Source organism: Pyxicephalus adspersus, chromosome 3 (genome assembly GCF_032062135.1).
Source record: "Pyxicephalus adspersus chromosome 3, UCB_Pads_2.0, whole genome shotgun sequence".
Classification (NCBI taxonomy): Eukaryota; Metazoa; Chordata; class Amphibia; order Anura; family Pyxicephalidae; genus Pyxicephalus; species Pyxicephalus adspersus.
This window is the reverse complement of record NC_092860.1, coordinates 137043781-137058696: the sequence shown is the minus strand read 5'-3', so window position 1 is coordinate 137058696 and position 14916 is coordinate 137043781. Positions and strand designations below refer to the sequence as shown.

At 41.1% G+C, this 14916-nt stretch overlaps 2 protein-coding genes across 2 annotated transcripts; one reads left to right on the top strand and one right to left on the bottom strand.

The window, feature by feature from the left end:
• Positions 1–6982: 6982 nt before the first annotated feature.
• On the bottom strand, positions 6983–12217 carry TADA2B (transcriptional adaptor 2B). The gene is given in 2 exon segments (XM_072406480.1): positions 6983–8503; positions 11948–12217. Coding segments are annotated over 2 exon segments (1263 nt in total). The 3' UTR covers positions 6983–7510.
• A 121-nt stretch (positions 12218–12338) lies between these two features.
• CFAP184 (cilia and flagella associated protein 184) lies at positions 12339–14860 on the top strand. The gene has a single exon (XM_072406478.1). The coding sequence runs from the start codon at positions 12481–12483 to the stop codon at positions 14320–14322; it is 1842 nt and encodes a 613-aa protein (XP_072262579.1). The 5' UTR covers positions 12339–12480; the 3' UTR covers positions 14323–14860.
• The last annotated feature ends 56 nt before the right edge of the window (positions 14861–14916 follow it).

Here is a 14916-nt window from a genome sequence, read left to right as displayed (position 1 = left end):
TCAGTTTATAATCAGAGTTTGCATACATGTGACAGGATGTTACCCATCATGTTTTGCCTACTCTAGGCTTCCTCAGGTAGTAGCACGCTTGTGAGGGTATGGTGCCAGAAAGTATCTGAAGGTATATCATCACAAAACAGTTGTTAAAGCAATAAACACAAGTAGGAATAACTTAAATACATACTGACATTACAAGCATTTTAATAGTTGTAACATTAAATAATTTTGTACATAAAAAAGATATCGCCTAGTTCATTGAAGCATTGGTGGTATAATGGTGAGCAGAATCCTAAAATTTGTGTAGCATCTACTGTGGAACTGGATAACTAGCCACTCTACTTTTTTGTTGTTTACTTGAGAATCAATGGCACAGACACAAGTGCAGTTTCACAGAAACTTATTTATTACATCATAGAAAATGGAAATAATGAACAAAGATATTGTATTCATATCATACACAAAACAATAAGTTAAAATAACATCAATATGAGGACTTTATTTGAAGTCTGTCACACACCCGTTACTTCTGTGACCAACTGCATTATATTACAACTATGCGCAACAACCCTTTACAGTCCCCTTCAATAACAAATACACACACACACACGCTTATCTATAATAGAAAACAAAATTATACAAAACTGGATTTGTGCAAAAATATGAAGCTTGTCTTTTTAACACTATGAAAGTAGACACAAACGTGTGAATTCTGTTGCATATATTCAAAAATGAAGATATTTTGGAGAACAGGCATATTAGAGGATAAAGGAAGAATGGTTTATTATTTAATCCAAATATAATAGTTCATTGGGGAGTGTGAAATCAATGCAGGCTCAGATAATGAAGTTTTGTTCTGAAGCCCTCATACAATGGACACTGACAAAAATAACACAATATTTACAGGTAGGTAGTGTCTTCCATTACAAGTCATTTTTTTGTGGAGTTTATATCTAAGGTGTAGTCACAAAATAAAAAAAATGTTGATCTCATACCTTGCTGTGCAGGCTTTATTGCCAGTTCTATGGTTGTCTGCTTGCCCCATAGGGGTCAATCTGATTCCAGGAGCCCACATACACATTTTTACAATTTTGTTTATATTAAAAGGTAACAATAGTACAAATATAATTCTTTTGCGCAAACAAAGGTTAATAAAACATCATACGGTACAAAAACAATCCAGCCATTTTTTTTCTCAATCTATGCATTTGTAATTACATACAAATTCATATAAAATTATTCACTTTTATCTTAAGTAATAATATACTCTTGTGACTGTATGTGAGCAATAGATTTCTTTATTACAATGTTTTTTTAACCCAAAAACAAATATGGAATATACGGCAGTTTAGCAGTGCTTGGATGCATTTTTTCCCTTGGATGCAAACAGCCCTAAGTGTCTGTGATGTCTTCTCTGGTCAGGCAAAAGCATCTTAATTCACTACCTGTGCAATAGGTAGAAAAGGTTTCTATATAAAGCTAAATTATGGATTATTCATTCAGGTAGAGTCTTTAAAATGGCTTTGATCTAGTCTGACTTGAGTGAATCATACCAACCGTTTGTGATTGGGTCACAGGCTGCTTTAGAACCTGGATGGGAAAAAAATAGAAAGGAAAATGTGACTGCCCTTGTGAACCAGTCCAAATAAACTGGTTTAACAGTCCTGATGTCTGCTGCTGGTACAGTGATAAAGCACCTTTACATTTCACTGCCAAATGGCAATGAATCAATGAAAACAAGGTCACATCGTGCTGTGAACATTTTGTATCGGGGATCCCATAATATTCGTTCAAGGCCAGCAGGATGCCCATTTCCCAGGGAAGAAATGACAAAAATCTAGACTATGGTTATAAACATTGTGCCTAATATGCCCCATTTCAACAAAATAGGAAACATCAAATTTGAACTTTTAACGATTAGCACTATTTCTGTATATTGTATTGTGCTGGCTTGCATAACTGTTTTTAAAAAATAAACTCTAGCAATAAATATTACAAAATAAATTAAATATCTATGTCACAATTATCCCTGAACTTAATCCGCATATTGGTGCTCAGCATTCCCTAGGATTTCATGTGCTTTCTCCTACGTATCTTCAGCAAGTCCAGCTCGGAGTTTGGCGACACCGCAAGAAATCATTACACCCGATATAGACCACTAGATGTAGGATAGCAAGATAACCCTTTACCGACAAAACAGGATTTAATGAAACTGAAAGGTAGCGCCATTTCCACATCCGCCAACACAAAAGCAAAACAGAATCAAAGTGTCCATAAACAAAGGCCCTCATACATAAGGCACACAGAGTGCAGTGACGGAGGCAAAAAAAATGCATTCAATGAATTAACTATGTGTTGGAAGGCTAAGTACACATGTGCAATAGTTCTCATCCGATAATCGGCTCACATCGGACGAGAACCTTGCATGTGTACAGCGCTCATCGTCCATACGACTGTCCTGGCAGATCCACGGACCATGAACGATCGTAATGCAAGTGAAAGGGGGAGAGCTTGCATCGGGGTGCAGCTCCATCGTTCTCCCCCTCCCCTCTCTATAGAACAGAACGGTGCTGTATGTACAGAGATCATTCATGCATCGTACAGTCATTAAGTCAATGGAAAGGATTGTGAAAGATCCTTTCCAACGACGATTACTGCATATGTGTACATAGCCTTAAATTTCCCCTACCCAAAGACACCAAACAAAGTCTTATTTATCTAAATAAAAGATGTAGTCTAACCAAGTACTTGTGGTTTCCAAGACACCAACATTAGACCAAATAGGACAGTCACAGTAATGAGATAAAGCAACTAAAAGTTAGTCTCGAGATTAGAGCTTTTCTGTGTCCCAAATTTCCAGCCCTTCCTAAGGCAGGCCCAGCACACTTACAGACTCTCTTGAACCCGACAAACTGTAGATTGCACATAACAAATTTCATCTACAAAAAGCAAGATGCCTTTTTTTTTAAAGAATTGTGAGCCAACTTCCAACTTTTTTTTTTTTTCTTCAATTGTAAGCAAAACCAAATACACATACATATATGAAACATATTACTCCTCACACAACTTAAATCATATATACAATTATATACAAACATTCCTAACCACAACAACCATATTTCAGTTTTCAACAGCCTAGAGATGCTCGGACATTGAAGGTTAATTTCTAAGTTAGACTGCATTGAGCTAATTTAATGAGAATCAGGGCGATTATTCCAAAACAAATGCACCCGTCCAGACGCCCCTCTTTACATGACCTCCATGACCCTATCTGCACTTCCTCCAGCTAGTGGCTATGCCAGCACAGTAAGCCAGTAGACTTGAACAGGACTGTACTCTATCGACTGCAAGCACTCCAAAGCAGCCGTTCTCTTTTTTTTTTTTTTTTTTTACCATGGGGGAACCTTTGAAATAACATTGAGGTCTTAGGGAACCCCTACTATAATTACTATATCCATAGCTCACAGTACATTACTGAGGTGGTCAGTGGGAAGAATGCCAACCTTATAGATAGCCAAGAAGACCAATGGTGCCACCTAATCTGCCCTGAGCAGCACAAATTGCTCGATGCTTACAGAACTCCCTGGGATTCCACAAAAACCATGAGGTAAAGTTTACCGTAATAATCAAATGATTTAAGAACAATATACCTTCCTATTATACGTAAGAAATAAGGTAGCCTAAAAGGATTAAAAAGGTCTACTAAACACAGAATCAATCTAGATTTACATATAACAGAGCCCTAATGATCAGCCTCTCCAAGCTACTATTATTTTATTTCGCAGGAACAGACACAAAGAACAAATGCAACACTAGCATACAATTCAAATTCCCAAATAACATACCACCTATGATTTCTAATGGTTGTCGGATTGGACTTTTATTCTGGTACAGATATCAGACTCAACAACACCACCATCCTTGGCAAAAAAAAAAGAAAAATAAAGTTTATGATTACATTAACCTTTACTGGTCCTTATATCCCCCCTCATACTCAAAACAGACTAAGATTAAAGTTTATTTAGTGCATGGCAAAGACATGGTTTGAAGAATTGGTGTGGAGAAACTCAAGCTGACTGAAAAAATTACAGACCTAAACACTTATTGGGAAGCAATTCCTCCTAATAGAATATCACTGGCTGATCTCCCAGGTGTTCTTTTTCACTGAATAAACACAAATCCCCACATATACATGCCCAAAATTTCAAGGGTTAAGGCTGTTTTAGCTGCACATGGCAGGGGTATGCATACACAAATTTTGGAATAGAAAATCTAAAAATGGCACATAGGCATGATGGTCAGATATGTACAAATGTTTGGCAACATAGCGTATGTTTGTTAGATATTTCTTACAAAAAAAAAAAAAAAGTATGCAGAAGGACTTGTCCAAACAAAATGTCTTTCCTAAAATCTGGGTTATGCTACTTCTTTTGATGGCAAGCTGCAGCATTGCCTACACACTGAAATTTACAAAAACTCAAAGACTGGCTGTCAGCATTCCAGTTTTACTTCTAAAAGAGAACCACAAGGTGTGAAGTGGGTAGGATGCACAAAACCTAAAGAAGCACAATGTTGTCCAAGGCTGCCTTCTTATACTGCTGAGGGCCAAAAAGATTATTGGTGTAAGTTAAACTGACCTGAGAGGCACAAAGTGCTCATTGTTAAAGGAACCCCTAGCAACCTCTGGAGGAACCCTGGTTGAGAAACTCTGCTCTAAACCACAAAACCGGGTGAACACAATTACACAGCTTTGAACAATTAAGGGCTTGGAGTTTAGCTTTAATGTATATTAGCTGCACATAGAGTTACATGTCTGAAACATGTACCATTACATATGTAAGGATGTGAAAAGGACCTAATGCATCCATAATTAAATTACGTGTGTGCACACACAAAAGAACAGCAAAACCTAAATGATAGCAACAGGAAATAAAGTATCATTCCTTTTTTTTTTACCATGACCTTGATGGTTTAAATGCACCAAATGTTGTAGCAAAGGTCACAGACTGACGCAGCTCTACAAAATACCATGTTTATACTCCACCAAAAAAAACACAATCTCAAAAGTAAGAGGAGAGGGATAAACTAAAGCTCAGATTCTCCAATAAAGTTAAAACTAAATATCACAGCCCCAGATGAACTAATGTCAGCCCCAGATGAAAATTACAACATGTAGAGGATAGAAGCAAAAGAACGGGCTTTTTGGCAAATAAAAATATTTTTTTTTACTTCTGAAAGTTACCACATACATACAGAAAGTAACATTTATACTATTGCTAGATATGACACAGCTCAAATACATTTTGTGGAATTTAGGACGGTCGTCTTTTACCCACGCATTTCGCCTTGGGGCTTCTTCAGGGATTTTTTAGGGAGAGATAAAAAATCCTAATCGAGAGATATTGTGATGTAGTGCTAACAGTTGTTTTGAGCTCTGCGTTAGGATCAGAGAGAAGTAGTGGTAGCAATAGTAGTTGTTTTAAACTATAACTGGAATAAATGGCCGGGTGCTGAGTAGTGTATGAAGGAGAGCTTGGCAGCAGCTAGCCAAGAGTGTGGCAGGCTATGGCGACCTGAAGGCTAGCTGCTTCAAAGCTCTCCTTCATACACTACTCAGCACCCGGCCATTTATTCCAGTTATAGTTTAAAACAACTACTATTGCTACCACTACTTCTCTCTTATCCTAACACAGAGCTCAAAACAACTGGCACTACTACAACACAAAATCTGTCGATTAGGATTTTTATCTCTTCATCATCCATCTTTCAATCTCTTCATCATCCAAGTCTTTAAATAAAAAGACCCTGAAGAAGCCACAAGGCGAAACGCATTGGGTAATGAGAGACGATCGTCTTGATTTCCAAACAATTTGAGCTGTGTGATATCTAGCGTTAGTACAGATTTTACTTTCTGTATGTATGTGGTAAATTTCCAAAGTAAAAACCTGTTTTCATTTGCCAAAAAGCCCCTTTTGCTCAATCTAAGGAAGATATACGATCTCAATTTTTTGGCACCTAGGATAAAATACCAATTTAGTTCAAAATAAGACAGTACCACCTTACAAAGACCAAGAACACGTGTGTAACACATTGGGCCCGATATTTTAAACCACTAAGAATGAAGATAGACAATCATGGCAGAAACTGGGTGATCAAGCCAATTGTGTGGATCAGAAACTAAAACCATAACCACTTGCATGGTAGGCAGACATGTGATTAGAAACCAGCAGCCTATTGGTCAGACATATTTATTCTGACTGCACACAGATCTGGTTTCTGTTAAATTAACACAGTTTAGTGATTGATTGTTTTGGTAAACACAGTTCAGTATTCACCCCAGAATGATTTTAAGCTCGGTGGGAAGAAGCTGTTGGTGGCCCAACATTTCAGTAACCACCCAAAAGCAGCCGGGCGGTTACTGAAAAGTGCCGGGTGGTGAACCCAGCTAAAAGGGTCTGGGTAGAACACTCTAGTTATCAGTGCAATTTGTTGTTCAGGCTGATCAAAACTTGACCAAAATCTGACCCTTGCATTGGAAGCTTTAGCTATTTATACACACTACTAGATTTTACCATTTTCTTCAAAAAAAGGACCTGTATTGCAGAAGATGTGGCCATACAACAAGCAGAAGTAAAGAGACAGCAACCAGTAGACCCCTGCAACTGAATCATTTCCCATTACCATATTTTGTTTCACACACTGATGGTGTAACTTGGCAAAAGCCTCAAACCTAACAACTGGTGCAGAAAAAAAAAACACTTTATAGAATGAAGCAAGGACAGCCTTGCAAGGTCCTTAAGTACAATTTCCTCTTCAGCAAGAAGTAGTGATTTCACCAAATCTCAAAACTACAGCAGTGCCTTAGATGACCCCCCACACTCTACATATACAGCTATAAGGCACAGGGGTGCATAGCTATTTTTCAGGGGGGGTTCAAGGCAAAAGTAATTTTTTTTTTTTTTTTAAATACTGCTTAGGCAGTTAGTTTTTCTATAAGATCATATATATATTTTTTTTTTTAAAGATTACAAACTAAGAATTAACAGCAAGCACTTATTTCAATCATACAATAACGTGTGCAGCCATTTTTTGCATCACAATTGAGATGATTATTTACTGGTCACATGCATGCAGCTCTACCTAGTCTATCCACTTTGCTTGGCAGGTGTAGAAAAATCATATTACCCAGACAGATCTTTCCTGAAAGTAAGCTAGACACACCTGGGATACAACTAGCTGATGAAAAATTTCCTATTTTGCGTCACACAATAATAATATAAAAAAAAATATATATATATATTTCATATATTTAAAACCTTTGTTAAAAAAAAATTTCTTTCCCATCTCTTCTTTTAGAGAACTTTCTGCCCAATGTACGCATGAAAACAATATCTTCATATAATACATATTAACAACAGTGATTAAAACAAAATGATCATCCAAATTCACATCTTGGCGTATAAAGTCTTATTTATATTGTATATAGGTGATAAGATCTATAAAAAGAAAAAAGTCATGAGGCATCCCTAGATATCCAACCGCTTTCTGTAAGAAAATTTAAAATCCTTTTCTTTAGGACTTTATCCAAGTAACTAGGCAGGCGACTCTTTGAGGGAATTCCCTGTCTTTTTTGAAGATGGTCCTTAATTATAATGGTTTTGACAGTCAGGTAACGAGTAGGACTTAAGTTTAGGGAGCTGCAAAGCACTTTTTCTCTGTCTGAAAGCAGCTCAAAACCAGAAAGGTTTTCAATAGCTGCAAACTCTCCATCCTTCCCGTCTTCACGAGCCCTCTTGTTACTGGCAGTGTTTTTATTCTCCTTTCTCTTTTCCCTCTTGTGACGAGCTGCTTCATACTCAGCAGACTCCTCCATCTTGGTGATGCCATTTCGCCGGTACCTCTGCAGTTCTCGAAGCTTAGCCCTCAACATTCGCTCTTTGTGCATGTTCTCAAAGAAGTCCTCTATCTCCTTGCTAGACATGAACTGATAGAGCGGCCTCAGTTTTAACCTCAATTCCTTTTCCTCTTTAGAAATTTTTCTTTTCATGGGTTTGTCTTTTTCCTTTTTATCTTTGCCCAAAAAGGCTGGCACTAAGTTATACTCTCGAGCTATGTTCTTTCTCCGCTGCCTCTCCTTTAATTTCCGCACATACATATCTACACAGCATTCTTTAAGCTCTACCTCAACATCATCGTCATCATAGTTCACAGACAGACCACTGATGAGCGTTTCGGCATCCTGGTCATACTCAATCTCTTAATCATCACGGAGAGGCATGTACCCCAGCTGCTGCTGTTCTTGGACAGTGATGTCTAAGGGAGGGAGTGGTGTTGTCAAACTAGGGGACAACGGGCCTCCTGTGGGACAAGTGTGATCGGTTACCCTGTTGGGAATGCTGTCTGGAATACATGCTTTCCCAAGGTTTCCATGAATATACATGCTGACGTAATGTTCCATCACTTCCTGGGGAGTCCGGTTGGCACCCACATGTGCTGCCATATCCTCCTGAGAAGAATAAACAAAAATAAAAGTTATTTTTTGAGATACACAAGTTTTTTTTCCCCCATGTTGGAAAACATCATGTTTTAAAATCAATTTGCAAAATAACTTTTCTAAACAGTGTGAGACATACATGCTGGGTTATCTATTAACTTCTCTGGCGGTATGCATATTAGGTATTTTTAAATGTAAAAGCGGTACATTAAAAAATACTTAGTATTTTAAATTCCCCCGCCTGGTCCCGCACACCAGCCACAGGCTCGCATGCAGATGCTCGGCCAGCATCTGCTTCCCCTGGGCTCGCGTCCCCAACGCTCGCACGCCGAAGGTGCAGAGCGGTTACACAGAGGCCCGGCATCACCAGTGGAAGAAGATGCCCACCATCGCTGGAGGACGCTGCGGGCACTCCTTACCAGGTAAGCTGTTTAAACTCCCTGGCAATTCCACGAGTGTGGCTTGGGGTTACCGCTTTTGGTATGGATAATTCACCCCGAGCCACACTCAGGATTACCGCCAGGGAGGTTAGGAAACCCCAGAACTAGCTTTACAAGATTTGAGTCCTCCTGCAGACTGAAAACCCGGATTGCATAACTTCCTACGGTGGTGGGAGGTCTTACTCCAAGTCACCTGGGTGTATCGGTAATAAGAGAACCTGCTATTCAAGTATCAGTTATTTGAAATACCTCACTCTGGAGTTCACAAGGGCAGGTATGACATAGAAAATATGAGTAACTTCATATTTAGTTGACGGAAATACTTTTTTTTACCCTTGTAATAAGGAAACAGATATAGATATAAATATATACTACCGTAATATATATATATATATATATATATATATATATAATTTTTTCAACTTTCTAATACAGGCAATGTGTACAAACCCAGTCCTTGGGGAACAGTAACTGATCACAATTTCAAGATCTGTACAACAGCCTCTGTCAATGTTTAGTCATAGGAGAACCCCTAAAAAAACTTTCAGGTCCTTAGGGAACCCCTTCTGTAATTACTATATCCACAGCTCACAGTACATTAGTGTGAAGGACAGAAGGAAGAATGCTTCTTATATCGCTGGCCAATGGGAAGAATGGAACCCTACAGATAGCCAACGGTCCATTATAGTTTGCTGAACTGGAAATCCTGTGCATGTGAAATTTTAGGTTCATTGTGGAGCACTGGCAGCCTATTAAAATGAATGACCTGTCCATACACAATAGATTGGATGACCAATATCATTATCAATAAACTATTTATATAACGGCAACATATTACGCAGTGCTGTACAAAAAACAGGGGTTGCAAATGTTAGTGACACGGGAAGAGGAGAGGACCCTACCCAGAAGAAGAGCTATGTAACTACGTTAATTTTTGTCATAACTCTACCTATATATCAAATATTTCTTCCTATGAAACAAAAGAAAAGTTTGTTTCAAAGTTTTGGCATTGATCTTTAAGTTTCATATAAACAAACAAGCTGCAGCTGTAAATCTGTGATTTCACCTCTAGGTCAAATGGCAGGAAAAGAAGCAGATGGGCCATTTAAACACCCTTAATCTGCAGAAATAATGCCCCAGTCACACGTTTTTACTACTAGCCAGCTGTCAATAATACCGAGCTGTGCCTCACTTCTTGGCAAGCGCTAAGTTCTCTGCCCCAGCTTCCAATTACAGGACCTCCAACTAGCTAGGCCTTTGTCTTTTGAATAGCTTCATCTGAATGGAGAAGTCTATTCATGCCAAAAGGTCAACACCTCAAGCTGGCCCAGGGATGATAGCTGTTGTCTTTGGAACAGGTGGCTCCATCCAAACAATAGAAGGCTGCTGCACGATCTGCTTAAAAGCAGACTGTAATTAGGATGAAGATCACCAGTCAATCTACATATAATTAACCGGTGTGTATAAGCCATTTAGTTTCAGCAGTGTCTACAAGCTGAATGCTGCAAATTCACAGAAACTTCCTCTAAAGTTATTATTATTGGACTGTATTTATAAAGCACCAACCTATTAGGAAGCACTGTACAGCACTGTAGTCATGTGACTACCGGTCCCTCAAAAAGGAACTCACAATTTATTGCCCCTACCATAGTCATATGTCATTAATATAGCCTAAGGTCAATTTTGAGGGGGAAGCCAATTAACCTAACCATGTTTTTGGAATGTGGGAGGAAGCCAGAGTACCCAGAGGAAACCCACACAGACACGGGAGGTTCTCCCCGTGTTTGTGTGGGTTTTATCCTACATCCTCTCCTATTGTGTGTTAATTCCCCCACCTACTAGATTGTAAGCTCTTCGGGGCAGGGTCCTCTCCTCCTCCTGTGTCACTGTCTGTATTCGTCTGTCATTTGCAACCCCTATTTAATGTACAGTGCTGCATAATATGTTGGTGCTATATAAATACTGTGTAATCTTAATAATGCCAAAAGGATTTACTTTTCATAAAGAAATGGTACCCCCTATAACCATCTTAGATTTAAAGTGGAACTAAAGATCCACTCTTTATTTTATATTATCAGGCAAGTGAATATTGCAGAAAGACCTGTCTTGTCTGCAATAATGCATCGACATGAGAGGCACAAATTGCTCAAAGAACCTCTGGAGGAATCCCGGTTGGGAAATACTGTTTTAGATAATGACTGGTAGGGACGTGAGGCAGCAGTCACCATGGTCTGCGGCTGTGGCCGGTGCGCCCAAGTCGGTTGGGAGAAGGGGGAGGGGGCACCAGCCGGAGCCACAGACCAAATCTCCCGTACGGATCGCGGGCTCAGGGAAGTGGGCGGGCTGTGTCTCTGGAGGAGTGGGCGTATTCTGGCACTATGACATCCTTATGGGGGAAGTTTCTTTCCCTTCGAGTGACACCCGGCTCTCCACGCATGCGCAGTCTGGAGTCGGTAATTAGGGCCTTAGGGTGCCATGTAAAATGGATCAGGCAGATAGACACCTGGGTGATATTGAGGGGGTTCCATTTTTCTTCAGTGTTCGGTTGTTAATCTCATTACATTGCATGCTAACCCACAGCATTGTCTTGGGATATGCTACACATGAGCATATGATACACATGCACATATTCCCTTTCATTGCCTCATTCATATGAATGCAATGCACCAAAATAGCAAAATGTGAAAGTTTTTACCTCTGTGCTTTGCAGAAACATAAGTTTAGGTTAACACTTTCATGACAAATCAGTGCCAATGACCCCCCAATGCATTAATGTTGAAGAAAACCACAACACAAGCATTATGTGCGTTGGATTTATTGGTCTGTTTTAGTGCATTGGCAGACAATTCTTTTAATCGCTCCTAAGTGAACACAGAGAATTCTTTCTGCAGAGCATGGATTCCAGAGGTACCCAGTCTACAGCCATTCTCCTTTCAGAGACCGGAAATACCCCTCCCCCAGCCGCAAGGGATGCTGGGAATTGCAGTTCTCTGCTTCACTAACACACTCAGCTTACCCAATTGCCGAAGCCGAACTGTTCGATGGCATCGAGCAGCAGCTGCTCTTCCCTGCTCGTCCACCCCCCCTCCGCCTCGGGGCCCCATAGTGTAAAGCGACCGCCGTCCACCAATTGGTATCCGTGCCACCGCCGGTGATTGCCGATCTCCGCCCCCGCCGAGAAACAATCGTTGCATAGCTCAATGTCTTGGCATTCCGTACAGCGGAGGCGCAGATTGGTCACGTCGGCCAGGCAGTAAACGCAGTATTTCTTCCCCAGATCCGCCATCTTGGCCGCCGAGCTGTTGTTGGATCGTCCAAGTCCCTCCTGGCTTTCCCTCAGCTGGTAGTGCGCATGCGCTCTTCGCGAGAGTGCCGTGACCCGCGGTGTGATAGGCTGTGCTCGCGCGGCTGCCCTATTATTGGGAGAGGTGGGAAGGGGCGTGTGACGTCACACGTAAGTCTTTACTGGTCTCGGGTTGTGGCCCTGCCCACCGTCTCCATGGAGATCCTACAGACGCCTAAATACAGAAGTGAGCCTGAGGGAGAGCCATGGCGACGCCAGAACCCGGTACCGGTCAGCAAGTGGGCCCTGAGGACAACGGGGAGCTGAATAGGTCACGGGCTGGTTCTGGTCAAAAGAATGGCACAGAGCCTGGCACTACTGACCAAGAGACTGACAGAGAACCTGCCACCGGTGAGGAGACTGACAGAGAGCATGGCACCATTGGAGGGAGTGGTACCAGTGAAGTGACTGCTGGAGAGCCTGGTACCACCGATCAGGAGAATGACAGAGAGCATGGCATCAATCAAGAGGGTAGTGCCAGTGAAGTGACTGCTGGACAGCCTGGTGCCACTAGCCAGGAGACAAACAGAGAGCCTGGCACCACTGAAATGGGTGATGGACAGCCTGGCACTGCCAATCCAGAGACAGAGAGAGAGCCTGGCACTGCCAATACAGAGAGAGAGCCTGGCACTGCCAATACAGAGAGAGAGAGAGAGCCTGGCACTGCTGTTAGAGAAAGAGAGCCTGGCACTGGTGATGGACAGGCAGAGAGAGAGCCTGGCACCAGAGAAATTATGGGGGTGGAGGACGATGTAGAAGATGAAAGAACTTCCATAGATCGGGAGAATTTGTCATCAGAACCAAAGATCGAGGACCCGGCCAATACAGAGCCCTCTGCTGAACTTGATACAACCCCAGAGCAGGAGGACCTGAAGACCAATGGTGCAGACATTGAGAGCACTGCAAAGTATCAGGAAGCACCAAGTGAGCACCCTGAGGTGCAGGATGACACCCACTATCAACGAGAAGCCTGGGAGGAGGAAAATGTGAAACCCCAAGAGGACACTGAGCAAGACATGGAGCCTCCAGACAGCTCCGGTGACACCAAAGAAGATGAACAGATCCGAGAAGCGCTGATCCAACAATATTATGCACTGGTTTCAGAAAAGGAGAAGGTCCAGCAGCAAAATTCTCAGCTCCAGCACAAACTCTATGAATACTTCAGGAGAAAGAAAGGTGAAGAAACTCGGCCAGAGATGGACAAGGTCGCTTCTGAGCAAGAACAACGCTACCTGAAGTACCTGGCCATGCTGCAAGAAATGAGAAAGAAGTTTAAAGCCGACACCATTCTGCATGAGCAGCAGATGGAAAATTTGAGGGTCCAGTGTCAGGAAGTTGTAAGTCAAGTGGATAAAGAATGGGCTGCTTTCCAGGAGCAGAAGAAGAAGATCGCCTTATACATAGCCAACCGAAGTGCTGGAAAACACGCAGCATCTTCATTTACTCAAGAGGTAGCGCAACTCCAAGCCAAGGAGGAGCGCAAGGAGAAGGAAGTAATACAGGTCCGTCTAGAGAACATCAAACTCAAAAACCATATACAACACTACGAATCCACCATGCGCTCCAGAGAAGAACTGGCTGACGGTTTGCACCTCATCGACTTCGAGCAGCTTAAAATCGAAAACCAGACCTACAGCGAGAAGATTGAGGAGAGAAACGAAGAGCTTCTCAAACTGAGGAAGAAAATCACCAACACCGTGCAAGTTCTCACTCACCTGAAAGAAAAGCTACAATTCGTGCAAGCCGAAAACCAAGAACAGAAAGACAGACTGATGGAAATCGAGGCATTGGTGGCCCACAAAAGGGACATTTTAACCAGGACAAAGCAGGCCAGAGACAGCTTGAGGATGGACAACCTGAATCTGAAACAGAAATGTGGGCTGCTTGGTAACAAGACTCTGCTTAGAGACTTTGAGGAGAAAGTTGATGCCACTGAGGAGCTGAGTCAGAAATTGGAGAGCCTGAAGCGTCGCCATGCTGAGCTAACGCTGTCATGCAAAGCGGCGATGAGAATCATAGAAGACAGCAAGCTGGTTATAGAAAGTTAATATCTCCAAAGCATTACTTTTCTGAAAATGGTAAATGTATAGAAAAGTAGTCTCTATTATAGAAAGTAAGATAATTTGAATAAAGCAATAACAGAGAAAACAAGCACAAAGTAGCCTTCTTTGTGTCAGCAAGATGGTAAATATGTTTGATGGGGTTCATTTACTTGAACACATTGTCACTTGAACAATTTATTTCAGGCTTTCCTTTTAACATGGGGGAACCATTGAAATAATTTTCATGTTCTAGGGAATCCCGACTATAATTACTGTATCCATAGTTCACAGTATATTAGCTTGGTGGTTGTTGGGAAGAATGTCTCTTACATTGCTGGCCAGTGGGAAGAATGTCACCCTTACAGATAACCAAAAATATCATTAGTGTCACTTAAACTGAGATGTATACATTTTTCATGACTCATATAGCTATCAACTCATGGAGGAACCCTGGTTCATATCATACTACATAGGTCTTTCAGCAACTGTGGCATGACTTTGTATGTGGTAGTATTGCTATTATTATAATATATATATATATATATGTGTGTATTTTTTTATTTAAACCTGCATCTAAGTTTTTACAGGTATTCATCTTAA